Source organism: Ylistrum balloti, unplaced genomic scaffold (genome assembly GCF_031769215.1).
Source record: "Ylistrum balloti isolate Yb309-2 unplaced genomic scaffold, AGI_CSIRO_Ybal_v1 Utg369972, whole genome shotgun sequence".
In the NCBI taxonomy this organism is placed as follows: domain Eukaryota; kingdom Metazoa; phylum Mollusca; class Bivalvia; order Pectinida; family Pectinidae; genus Ylistrum; species Ylistrum balloti.
Genome location: NW_026782064.1, coordinates 877,104 through 891,421, shown reverse-complemented (window position 1 = coordinate 891,421; position 14,318 = coordinate 877,104). Strand labels below are relative to the sequence as shown.

Sequence of the window (14,318 nt, the reverse complement as noted above, 5' to 3'; positions counted from 1 at the left end):
CCTGTGTTTCTATACCGACAGTGTTTTGTGTTGACGTGTGTTTCTATACCGAGAGTGAAGTCGTTTTGTGTTGACGTGTGTTTCTATACCGACAGTGAAGTCGTTTTGTGTTGACTTGTGTTTCTATACCGACAGTGAAGTCGTTTTGTGTTGACGTGTGTTTCTATACCGACAGTGTTTTGTGTTGACGTGTGTTTCTATACCGACAGTGAAGTCGTTTTGTGTTGACGTGTGTTTCTATACCGACAGTGAAGTCGTTTTGTGTTGACGTGTGTTTCTATACCGACAGTGTTTTGTGTTGACGTGTGTTTCTATACCGACAGTGAAGTCGTTTTGTGTTGACGTGTGTTTCTATACCGACAGTCTTTTGTGTTGACCTGTGTTTCTATACCGCTAGTGAACTCGTTTTATATTGACGTGTGTTTCTATACCGACAGTGTTTTGTGTTGACTTGTGTTTCTATACCGACGGTGAAGTCGTTTTGTGTTGAAGTGTGTTTCTATACCGACAGTGAAGTCGTTTTGTGTTGACGTGTGTTTCTATACCGACAGTGTTTTGTGTTGACGTGTGTTTCTATACCGACAGTGTTTTGTGTTGACGTGTGTTTCTATACCGACAGTGAAGTCGTTTTGTGTTGACGTGTGTTTCTATACCGACAGTGAAGTCGTTTTGTGTTGACGTGTGTTTCTATACCGACAGTGAAGTCGTTTTGTGTTGACGTGTGTTTCTATACCGACGGTGAAGTCGTTTTGTGTTGACGTGTGTTTCTATACCGACAGTGAAGTTTTGTGTTGACGTGTTTCTATACCGACAGTGAAGTCGTTTTGTGTTGACGTGTGTTTCTATACCGACAGTGTTTTGTGTTGACGTGTGTTTCTATACCGACAGTCTTTTGTGTTGACGTGTGTTTCTATACCGACAGTGTTTTGTGTTGACGTGTGTTTCTATACAAACAGTCTTTTGTGTTGACGTGTGTTTCTATACAAACAGTCTTTTGTGTTGACCTGTGTTTCTATACCGACAGTGTTTTGTGTTGACGTGTGTTTCTATACCGACAGTGTTTTGTGTTGACGTGTGTTTCTATACCGACAGTGTTTTGTGTTGACGTGTGTTTCTATACCGACAGTGTTTTGTGTTGACGTGTGTTTCTATACCGACAGTGAAGTCGTTTTGTGTTGACGTGTGTTTCTATACCGACAGTGAAGTCGTTTTGTGTTGACGTGTGTTTCTATACCGACAGTGTTTTGTGTTGACGTGTGTTTCTATACCAACAGTCTTTTGTGTTGACCTGTGTTTCTATACCGCTAGTGAAGTCGTTTTGTGTTGACGTGTGTTTCTATACCGACAGTGTTTTGTGTTGACGTGTGTTTCTATACCGACGGTGAAGTCGTTTTGTGCTGACGTGTGTTTTTATACCGACAGTGTTTTGTGTTGAGGTGTGTTTCCATACCGGCAGTGTTTTGTGTTGACGTGCGTTTCTATACCGACAGTGTTTTGTGTTGACTTGTGTTTCTTGTGTTTTGTGTTTTGTACCGACGTGTGTTTCTATACCGACAGTGAAGTCGTTTTGTGTTGACGTGTGTTTCTGTGTTTCTATACCGACAGTGAAGTCGTTTTGTGTTGACGTGTGTTTCTATACCGACAGTGTTTTGTGTTGACGTGTGTTTCTATACAAACAGTGTTTTGTGTTGACGTGTGTTTCTATACCGACAGTGAAGTCGTTTTGTGTTGACGTGTGTTTCTATACCGACAGTGTTTTGTGTTGACGTGTGTTTCTATACCGACAGTGTTTTGTGTTGACGTGTGTTTCTATACCGTGTTTTGTGTTGACGTGTGTTTCTATACCGAGAGTGTTTTGTGTTGACGTGTGTTTCTATACCGTTTTTGTGTTGACGTGTGTTTCTATACCGACAGTGTTTTGTGTTGACGTGTGTTTCTATACCGACAGTGAAGTCGTTTTGTGTTGACGTGTGTTTCTATACCGACAGTGAAGTCGTTTTGTGTTGACGTGTGTTTCTATACCGACAGTGAAGTCGTTTTGTGTTGACGTGTGTTTCTATACCGACAGTGTTTTGTGTTGAGTGTGTTTCTATACCGTTTTGTGTTGACGTGTGTTTCTATACCGACAGTGAAGTCGTTTTGTGTTGACGTGTGTTTCTATACCGACAGTGTTTTGTGTTGACGTGTGTTTCTATACCGACAGTGAAGTCGTTTTGTGTTGACGTGTGTTTCTATACCGACAGTGTTTTGTGTTGACGTGTGTTTCTATACCGACAGTGAAGTCGTTTTGTGTTGACGTGTGTTTCTATACCGACAGTGTTTTGTGTTTGACGTGTGTTTCTATACCGTGTTTTGTGTTGACGTGTGTTTCTATACCGACAGTGTCTGTGTTTCTATACCGACAGTACGTGTGTTTCTATACCGACAGTGTTTTGTGTTGACGTGTGTTTCTATACCGACAGTGTTTTGTGTTGACGTGTGTTTCTATACCGACAGTGTTTTGTGTTGACGTGTGTTTCTATACCGACAGTGTTTTGTGTTGACTTGTGTTTCTATACCGACAGTGAAGTCGTTTTGTGTTGACGTGTGTTTCTATACCGACAGTGTTTTGTGTTGACGTGTGTTTCTATACCGTGTGTTTTGTGTTGAAGTGTGTTTCTATACCGACAGTGTTTTGTGTTGACGTGTGTTTCTATGTGTTCTGTGTTGACGTGTGTACCGACAGTGTTTGTGTTGACGTGTGTACCGACAGTGTTTTGTGTTGACGTGTGTACCGACAGTGTTTTGTGTTGACGTGTGTACTGACAGTGTTTTGTGTTGACGTGTGTACCGACAGTGTTTTGTGTTGACGTGTGTACCGACAGTGTTTTGTGTTGACGTGTGTTTCTATACCGACAGTGTTTTGTGTTGACGTGTGTACCGACAGTGTTTTGTGTTGACGTGTGTTTCTATACCGACAGTGTTTTGTGTTGACGTGTGTTTCTATACCGACAGTGTTTTGTGTTGACGTGTGTTTCTATACCGACAGTGTTTTGTGTTGACGTGTGTACCGACAGTGTTTTGTGTTGACGTGTGTACCGACAGTGTTTGTGTTGACGTGTGTACCGACAGTGTTTTGTGTTGACGTGTGTACCGACAGTGTTTTGTGTTGACGTGTGTACCGACAGTGTTTTGTGTTGTACCGACGTGTGTTTGACTGTGTACCGACAGTGTTTTGTGTTGAGTGTTTTGTGTTGACGTGTGTTTCTATACCGACAGTGTTTTGTGTTGACGTGTGTTTCTATACCGACAGTGTTGTGTGTTGACGTGTATACCGACAGTGTTTTGTGTTGACGTGTGTACCGACAGTGTTTTGTGTTGACGTGTGTACCGACAGTGTTGTGTGTTGACGTGTATACCGACAGTGTTTTGTGTTGACGTGTGTACCGACAGTGTTTTGTGTTGATACCCACACTACTAACAGAAATCGTTATATTATTTCAGGTGCCTTGTACTTCTTCAATTCTGCAATAAACCCGATCCTGTACAATTTGATGTCCAAGAAATACCAACAAGCCTTCAAACGGACTTTGTGCAACTGTGGCAGAATGAAAGATTTTGATCTAAACACCAGTTTCCAGGGTTCCAACAGCCCTAACAGGGAGCGAAACTCTCACCATGTTCACTACACTAAGATATCTAAAGTGGACAAATCTCACGGAACGGTCGTCACTACGGTAGCAGACGCCACTTTGTGATCTTAAACATCGACACGAATATTGATACATGCAAGTAAAAATAATGTTTAATAATTGTATAGCATAGGATTGGTTTATTTATTTAACTTATTTTCATTTAAGCAATACAGGAATATTGTACCACAGACTTAGAAACAAGCTTAGGAAACGCCTACGTTGGTGATCAGAATGTTTCTAGGTTATCCAGCAAATGGTTTTTCGGTGCAAACCAAACGTGTATGCTATATGCTATTTGAAAGCTAAGTATGACTAGTTCGTTGTATCTCGTCTGAATTTTCAAACTATCTCGCCTCGATTGTAAGATCTTCAAAAAGTGATTTCGTGGATGTAAGGGATGGAAAAATTCTCTCAAATCCATGACGCTGCTGTCAATGTGATAGCGTCATCATTTTACGTAGCGTAACCATGTCGCAATATGATAACGTCATCAATTTTGACGCACATTTCATAGGATATCGATGACGGCAAGATGAACAGGTTTCACAATAATTTACAATTTATGTTACTGTTTGTTTTGATAATGACAGGATAACTCAACCCTCTTGTAAGAGTTTTATTGGTGAGAACTCGCCAAGCCTTGTGCTGACCAGCCGAACTCTAAACCCTTCAGATCCATGTAATATTCTATCATTGACAATCTAACACATCTCGGTACATTCTGTGTCAACATCAGTTCTGTCAACATTTACAATGAAAACTCTTTGAACCAAAAATACGCACACATTGATGGAACGATGGAATTCACGTACATTTCTTCAGGAATGCCAGATTCATCTTTCCCGTGTTGTGTTGATCATCGTCATTGCCTAGCGATGAACTTTATAATATATTCATTTCGGTTTTAATGAACCTAAGGTTGTGTATTACACATAAAAGTTTTTTTCTGTTGTATGATTTAATGATGTAGCGTAATGGTCAGAGAGGATAATAAAATACTTTCTTGTCATGACGTGTTATAGTTTTTTTATTTAAAACGTTACTTTCAGCATCACAAGAACAGTACGAAGGTATTCATGGACAACCCCGTGCGGATCCGCGTTAGTAATCAAAACGTCATTCTTTGTAGTTTTGGAATAAAAAATTGACCAAACTTTATAAGATGTGGCATGTTTAAAAGTGAAATGTCGTTTCTGAAATGAGATTGGAAATTTTGTATTACAACTGTAGATGACCAATATCTTGCAAAAATTAGATGTGCTCAGTTATGGAATATATTTAAACATATAATGTACTAAACGTCATGCAAATATACAATGTACTAAGTTATTGTACAGTAGCAGACAAATATACAATGAACTAAGTTATTGTACAGTAACAGACAGACAAATATACAATGTACTCAGTTATTGTACAGTAACAGACAAATATACAATGTACTAAGTTATTGTACAGTAACAGACAAATATACAATGTACTCAGTTATTGTACAGTAACAGACAAATATACAATGTACTCAGTTATTGTACAGTAACAGACAGACAAATATACAATGTACTCGGTTATTGTACAGTAACAGACAAATATACAATGTACTCAGTTATTGTACAGTAACAGACAGACAAATATACAATGTACTCAGTTATTGTACAGTAACAGATTGTACAGTAGCAGACAAATATACAATGTACTAAGTTATTGTACAGTAACAGACAGACAAATATACAATGTACTCAGTTATTGTACAGTAACAGACAAATATACAATGTACTCAGTTATTGTACAGTAACAGACAGACAAATATACAATGTACTCAGTTATTGTACAGTAACAGACAGACAAATATACAATGTACTCAGTTATTGTACAGTAACAGACAAATATACAATGTACTCAGTTATTGTACAGTAACAGACAAATATACAATGTACTCAGTTATTGTACAGTAACAGACAAATATACAATGTACTCAGTTATTGTACAGTAACAGACAGACAAATATACAATGTACTCAGTTATTGTACAGTAACAGACAAATATACAATGTACTCAGTTATTGTACAGTAACAGACAAACAAATATACAGTGTACTCAGTTATTGTACAGTAACAGACAGACAAATATACAATATACTCAGTTATTGTACAGTAACAGACAAATATACAATGTACTCAGTTATTGTACAGTAACAGACAAATATACAATGTACTCAGTTATTGTACAGTAACAGACAGACAAATATACAATGTACTCAGTTATTGTACAGTAACAGACAAATATACAATGTACTCAGTTATTGTACAGTAACAGACAGACAAATATACAATGTACTCAGTTATTGTACAGTAACAGACAAATATACAATGTACTCAGTTATTGTACAGTAACAGACAGACAAATATACAATGTACTCAGTTATTGTACAGTAACAGACAGACAAATATACAATGTACTCAGTTATTGTACAGTAACAGACAGACAAATATACACTGTACTCAATTATTGTACAGTAACAGACGAATATACAATGCACTCGGTTATTGTACAGTAACAGACAAATATACAATGTACTCAGTTATTGTACAGTAACAGACAGACAAATATACAATGTACTCAGTTATTGTACAGTAACAGACAAATATACAATGTACTCAGTTATTGTACAGTAACAGACAAATATACAATGTACTCAGTTATTGTACAGTAACAGACAAATATACAATGCACTCGGTTATTGTACAGTAACAGACAAATATACAATGTACTCAGTTATTGTACAGTAACAGACAGACAAATATACAATGTACTCAGTTATTGTACAGTAACAGACAAATATACAATGTACTCAGTTATTGTACAGTAATAGACGACGGTTCTACCTTGTTATAACGTCCCAAGCTACAAGGTCACCAGCAAGGAGTAACACACTCAAATAAAATGTTGATAGACATGTTGGCACTGATGAGTTGAGGTCTTTTTTTATAAATTTTCTCTGGCGCTAATTACATCCCTCTTTGACAGCTTCTCTCCTAAGTGGTTTACTGACATTTTTATTCAAACTTTCAAAAATATCTTTACACTCAAACCTAAAAACGATTTACAACTGAGGTAGGATGAAAAAAGATAGAATTTAAACTGGCTTCTCTTAAATTTATGCACGCGCAGCAAATCCCTGTTAGCGATTACACCACGTTTAAACGTCAGCAATTTCTTCGTTGTTTAAACAAACGATCCGTCTTTCGTGACATAAACATATTTTTTTAATATACGTGGTTTTAAACTCCATTACTTTAAAAAATATTCGTTTTCCTGTCATACGTCAACAAAGATATATCCCCCTTACATTGCACGTGAGTACCAATTACATGCATTAGTCCTGCACAATCTGTAAGGTTTACTGTGCAAGTTATAGAAAACGAAAACTAGCTACGTAATCTATCGCTGAAGCCAACACCACTACTACGAAAGTCACCAGATCAACACCTCTACTACGAAAGTCACCAGATCAAAACCACTACTACGAAAGTCACCAGATCAAAACCACTACTACGAAAGTCACCAGATCAACACCACTACTACGAAAGTCACCAGATCAAAACCACTACTACGAAAGTCACCAGATCAACACCACTACTACGAAAGTCACCAAATCAACACCTCTACTACGAAAGTCACCAGATCAACACTTCATCCATGTTAGTCACCAGATCAACACCACTACCACGAAAGTCACCAAATCAACACCACTACTACGAAAGTCACCAGATCAACACGTCTACCATGTAATTCACCAGATCAACACTTCTTCCATATTAGTCACCAGATCAACACCACTACTACGAAAGTCACCAGATCAACACCACTACTACGAAAGTCACCAGATCAACACCACTACTACGAAAGTCACCAGATCAACACTTCTTTCATGTAAGTCACCAGATCAACGCTTCTACCATGTAATTCACCAGATCAACACCTCTAACATGTAAGTCACCAGATCAACACTTCTTTCATGTAAGTCACCAGATCAACGCCTCTAACATGTTAGTCACCAGATCAACACTTCTTCCATGTAAGTCACCAGATAAACGCTTCTACCATGTAATTCACCAGATCAACACCTCTAACATGTAAGTCACCAGATCAACGCTTCTACCATGTAATTCACCAGATCAACACCTCTAACATGTAAGTCACCAGATCAACACTTCTTTCATGTAAGTCACCAGATAAACGCTTCTACCATGTAATTCACCAGATCAACACCTCTAACATGTAAGTCACCAGATCAACGCCTCTACCATGTAATTCACCAGATCAACACCTCTTTCATGTAAGTCACCAGATCAACGCTTCTACCATGTAATTAACCAGATCAACGCCTCTACCATGTAAGTCACCAGATCATCGCCTCTACCATGTTAGTCACCAGGTTAACACCTCTAACATGTAATTCACCTGTTAACACCTCTATACACCTCTATGTAATTAACCAGATCAACGCCTCTACCATGTAAGTCACCAGGTTAACACCTCTAACATGTAATTCACCTGTTAACACCTCTACCACAAATATCACCAGATCAACGCTTCTACCATGTAATTCACCAGATCAACACCTCTAACATGTAAGTCACCAGATCAACGCTTCTACCATGTAATTAACCAGATCAACGCCTCTACCATGTTAGTCACCAGATCAACACTTCTTCCATGTAAGTCACCAGATAAACGCTTCTACCATGTAATTCACCAGATCAACACCTCTAACATGTAATTCACCTGTTAACACCTCTACCACAAATATCACCAGATCAACGCTTCTACCATGTAATTAACCAGATCAACGCCTCTACCATGTAAGTCACCAGGTTAACACCTCTAACATGTAATTCACCTGTTAACACCATGTAATTCTCAACACCTCTAACATGTAATATCACCAGATCAACGCCTCTACCATGTAAGTCACCAGATCATCGCCTCTACCATGTTAGTCACCAGGTTAACACCTCTAACATGTAATTCACCTGTTAACACCTCTACCACAAATATCACCAGATCAACGCCTCTACCATGTAAGTCACCAGATCATCGCCTCTACCATGTTAGTCACCAGGTTAACACCTCTAACATGTAAGTCACCAGATCATCGCCTCTACCATGTTAGTCACCAGGTTAACACCTCTAACATGTAATTCACCTGTTAACACCTCTACCACAAATATCACCAGATCAACGCTTCTACCATGTAATTAACCAGATCAACGCCTCTACCATGTAAGTCACCAGGTTAACACCTCTAACATGTAATTCACCTGTTAACACCTCTACCACAAATATCACCAGATCAACACCTCTAACATGTAATTCACCTGTTAACACCTCTACCACAAATATCACCAGATCAACACCTCTAACATGTAATTCACCTGTTAACACCTCTACCACAAATATCACCAGATCAACACCCACATATCAAAAGGAAGACTAAACAGCTATATGATGAAGTTTATCAAATTGTTTTTATCTCCTAATATAATGGTGTATTGAAATCTGTATTGAAATGTGCTATTTACTTAAATAATCGTCCATTTCATTATCCGTGACATTTAGGTAGAACCATGTTATTACCCCCATACTTCTGTTAAAAGGTGATTAAGCCGGATGGATTGGGTGATAAACAGTAAAGTGAAATATTCTCTGTAGCATAATTAAACCAATGATAAAAGATAAGTTTTTGCTGTTTTTTTAGATCACATTTGAGGTAATAACCGTCTCATGATGTAATAAAAGCGGGCGGTAGTTTCAAATGACGCCTATTAATGTTACGTGATAGAGGGAGCGGACTGTATTATACAACGATACACGGTCATTAATTATACTCGATATCCAAACAAGTCTAAAACATTTACTGGTAAAACGTGAAGCGTTTCCACTTCGTGTAAGCTTAAAGTTAATTATCATCTTAACTCTCATTTTTTGCCAAAAAGGATTTGTGTGGTATGACATTACTGGCTTGACGCAGCAATATATGAGTATATGTTATACTCATGAGCACGGCATGATGTGGTTGTTTACTTCCGGTTCCATACACATGACATCTGTTCTAACGAGACATGTCTTGTTGACTGATACAAAGGTTTGTAAGTAATACAGAAGGATATGTCTTGTTGACTGATACATACGTTTGTAAGTAATACAGACAGACATGTCTTGTTGACTGATACATACGTCTGTCAGTAATACAGATATATATGTCTCGTTGACTGATACATACGTTTGTAAGTAATACAGAAGTTTATGTATTGTTGACTGATACATACGTTTGTCAGTAATACAGATATATATGTCTCGTTGACTGATACATACGTTTGTAAGTAATACAGAAGTTTATGTATTGTTGACTGATACATACGTTTGTAAGTAATACAGACAGACATGTCTTGTTGACTGATACATACGTTTGTAAGTAATACAGACAGACATGTCTTGTTGACTGATACATACGTTTGTAAGTAATACAGACAGACATGTCTTGTTGACTGATACATACGTTTGTAAGTAATACAGACAGACATGTCTTGTTGACTGATACATACGTTTGTAAGTAATACAGACAGACATGTCTTGTTGACTGATACGTTTGTTAGTAATACAGATATGTGTGTGTTGTTGACTAATACAATAATATTGTCTTTAAGAGATAGATATATCAACGAATGAAGATGGCATTCTCTCCCTTTGCGGTACGCCTCTGTAAACGGATCAAGCCATTTCAAGATTCTTGAAAAACGTATTTTTGACAAACGTGATAGCAGGAAACATTTAATTCGCATTTGTCCTGAAATTGGTCATGATTGAGATATACAGGTGCAGCAGTTTGGTTATGAAAAATGTATCATTATATGTACATATTTTTATAAACTGCATAACAATTGCATCAATAGTAGTAGAGAGAAGAATTTGTATAAATCGAAAAAAAAATCCTCTGTTTTCTGACATGTTATTGCCATGGTTACCGACTCAAAAATTCTAAAAAGTGCGAAAATACTGTTAATTCCAACCTAACACTTCAACTTCATAGAAGAAATTTGTTTCTGAACGCCTGTCTTGAAATAAACAACACTGTTGTGGTAACAAAGTACTTACATTTCAGCAAATTACAACTCGGAGAGCCTTCACAGCATGACCAAGTGTAAACACATGACAAGACCAATTTTAGCAAGGATTTTAATTAAAACCTTTATAATGGGGCAATCTAATGAACAAAAATATCACCGAGAAACTGTGCACTGCTACCTGTGACTGCTAAGGAACGACAACTCTGGTAGATATTGATTTTGACGACGTCATTGATGTTTTTGGCTTTGGCAGAGTATGTAATTCGACTGACGGGTTGGTTTTGATGACGTCATTAATGTCTTTGGCTATGGTAGAGTATGTAATTCCACTGATGGGTTGGTTCGGGTGACGTCATTTATGTTTTTGGCTGTATCGTAAAGGGTATACATTAATTTTCACAACTGTATATAACTTGTATAGCGTGTATGGCGTGTTTCGGCATGTATTGATGGTATTTTGCATGCAAAAACCTAATTTTTACAGTTTTTTAATAGAAAATATTACTATTTTACTGACAAAAATGCATAAGATTATTACATTTCTTTAAATTATGACATTTTCTATTTATAACATCTAAATTTTTCACCTACAAAATTACATTTCTATTAAATCATTTTATCCAAAAAAGATATGAAATATGAAACAAATAAAAATAGATAAAACTCATTCATTCCTAATTACATTCGTTCAATATGAGTCATCGATTGAAGGTACAAACGGAACGAAATTAAGACATAAAACTTACTACAGTCGTACAACCAATCACAACACATATAAACAACTTAACATCTGACATGACAACCTAGGAAACCCACGTCACATCACACCAGCGAACAACAACACCTTACAACGGTAAACCTAAAATCAAAGCATGGGACACTATACACGGACTTTTTTCACAAACATGGCCGGCAATTACACCAATTCGAACTTAATCTGGATAAAACAGATTTATTAGCAAGTTCATCCTTGCTACAGCTATGTCCACTGCACATTACCGCATGATTATTGAAAGAGGATTTCTGTAACGGTCTTCGTATCAAGGAGGTATTGAGGAAGAGCACTTGTATAAAATAGGACGACGTGGAAGAACACTTGTGTAAGAGGGAACGATGAGGAAGAACACTTGTATAGGACGGGACGATAAAGAAGAACATTTGCACGGAAATGACCGTTATGGCAGAACACTTGTATAGGAGAGGACGATAAAAAAGAACATTTGTATAGGACGGGACGATAAGGAAAACACTTGTAAAGTAAAGCAACACTGGGATGAAAATATTTGGAGTATGTTTACAAAACGATAATTCCAGTGTTTCATGTCTTCAAAGAGAAGAAAACAAAGAAAACAGTGCAGGCAATTTGACGGTCTTCAGGTTTATGCAAAATTGGATTCACAAACGTTTAAGATATTTCTTGATGATCCTAGGATAAATTTACACCTACAATTTAATTGTAGTTCCCTAATTGACAATAGAGCTTTTTCAAAGAAACGATATTTTCTTGCAATTTCTAACGTTTTTTTTACCGTGTTCCTATACCAAACAGAGCAGCAGGGAAAGGATGAAGGGAGGCAACTCGTATAATTTGTAAGGGACAGATAACTCTTACCGTCTTAGGTAATCTCATATCAACTGACATCGAATTACAGAAAAAGGATGTAGGTAATTTTTGAGAGTTTCATAAATCCAGCACCCCAGCTCCTTTGTTATGCTGTTACATTAATGATAGTTAGGACGAAATATAATATATACTGCTTTTTGTATCTACGGCATTAGAATAAAATAAGAATGGTGAAATAAGATGTTCAATGATGTCATAGAGACATTGTGGCATCGCCTATTATCTGTCGCATTCCAGGGGAAGGCAAAATAATCTTGTGCAACTAAAACAATAAACAATGATTGATACAATATTTCCTATGGGATGTGCAAAAGAAATCTCAACTCTTTGGACAAGGCTCTAAAATGTCTTACCTCCGACGGAGCCTTGGGTTGGACATGCAAGAATCTTACCCCGAGCGCTCTTGTTTGTCGTATTTTTGGGTTGCGGACTGGCATTATCCAGACTTAGGGGCGTTTGGTGCGTTTGTAGTTATCTTGAAAGTACATAGGTTATATGTACGGATTTTCTACTCTGTCTTAGGAGACTTTATCGGAAAAGTAGACGGAAGGGAACGAACGGGAGATTATGTGAGGTTAAACCAAGTTGATAGGTGGTCAGTAATTAACACCAACAGTTACTGTATAATGACTGATTACAGGTCTGACGGAACCAAAGTGTGACAGGGTCAAACTTACCCTATTTTCAAATCATTACCAGAGATGTTCTCAAAAGACAATTTATTACTGTAACCCCATTGACCACTATTAAACTTTCAGTGTTCCAGTCACATCGCGCGAATGATACGTCTACTCCTCAATGTAACAAATAGACCATCATTTATGTAGGAAGGCTAGGAAGGGAAGTTGTAGATTGGAAGGGACAGCGCAAAGAGACGAAATCTGGAGTCTGACGTACATAGCTTCTTAACCAGAATTAGAACAGGAACAGCACCTAGGAGAGGATCAGAGCTATAAACCAGGAAGTTTTGTCACCTTGACAGTGACGTCATGAAATCACAATATGTTTAAATTGTTTTCGTATCAATACTAACACTGAGATAAAGACACCATTTAAACAAGCCTTCCCTGAATATAAATGCGTATTACGCCCGAAACATCGACTGAGTAGCACGAGAACCTGTGGAGTATGGAAACTTTCACGATCCCAAGTGATCCAACAGTGAGTATTGATGATTTTTTTTCACTCTCCCAGATCGTAACCCCGAGCAGGTGATGAAGTAGCCGATGTGTTAATAATTCATGCGAACCCGAACACTGAGATTAGAATTGTCTAGAGGAGCACGCCGGTCCCTGATATATCTGTGTCGATTTAATATCCGGAGGACCTAACACTAAACTGGTCCCTGATATCTCTGTGTCGGGCAGAACCCCGAAGGACCTAACACTAAACTGGTCCCTGATATCTCTGAGTCGGGCAGAACCCCGGAGGACCTAACACTAAACTGGTCCCTGATATCTCTGTGTCTGGTAGAACCCCGGATGACCTTACACTAAACTGGTCCCTGATATCTCTGTGTCTGTCAGAACCCCGGAGGACCTTACACTAAACTGGTCCCTGATATCTCTGTGTCTGGCAGAACCCCGAAGGACCTAACATTAATCTGGTCCCGGATATCTCTGTGTCTGTCAGAACCCCGGAGGAGCTAACACTAAACTGGTCCCTGATATCTCTGTGTCTGTCAGAACCCCGGAGGACCTAACACTAAACTGGTCCCTGATATCTCTGTGTCTGGTAGAGCACCGGAGGACCTTACACTAAACTGGTCCCTGATATCTCTGTGTCTGGTAGAGCACCGGATGACCTAACACTAAACTGGTCCCTGATATCTCTGTGTCTGGTAGAGCACCGGATGTCCCTGATATCTCTGTGTCTGGTAGAGCAGAACCTTACACT

At 38.1% G+C, this 14,318-nt stretch overlaps 1 protein-coding gene across 1 annotated transcript in view; it reads left to right on the top strand.

Moving 5' to 3' along the window:
• The window catches only part of LOC132547679 (neuropeptides capa receptor-like), a 126,222-nt gene extending 121,567 nt beyond the window's left edge, over positions 1-4,655 (top strand). The window contains exon 4 of the mRNA XM_060211469.1: positions 3,484-4,655. Within this exon, the coding sequence (XP_060067452.1) occupies positions 3,484-3,737 (254 nt within the window). The 3' untranslated portion in view covers positions 3,738-4,655. The remainder of the gene's footprint in view (positions 1-3,483) is intronic.
• Positions 4,656-14,318: the final 9,663 nt, after the last annotated feature.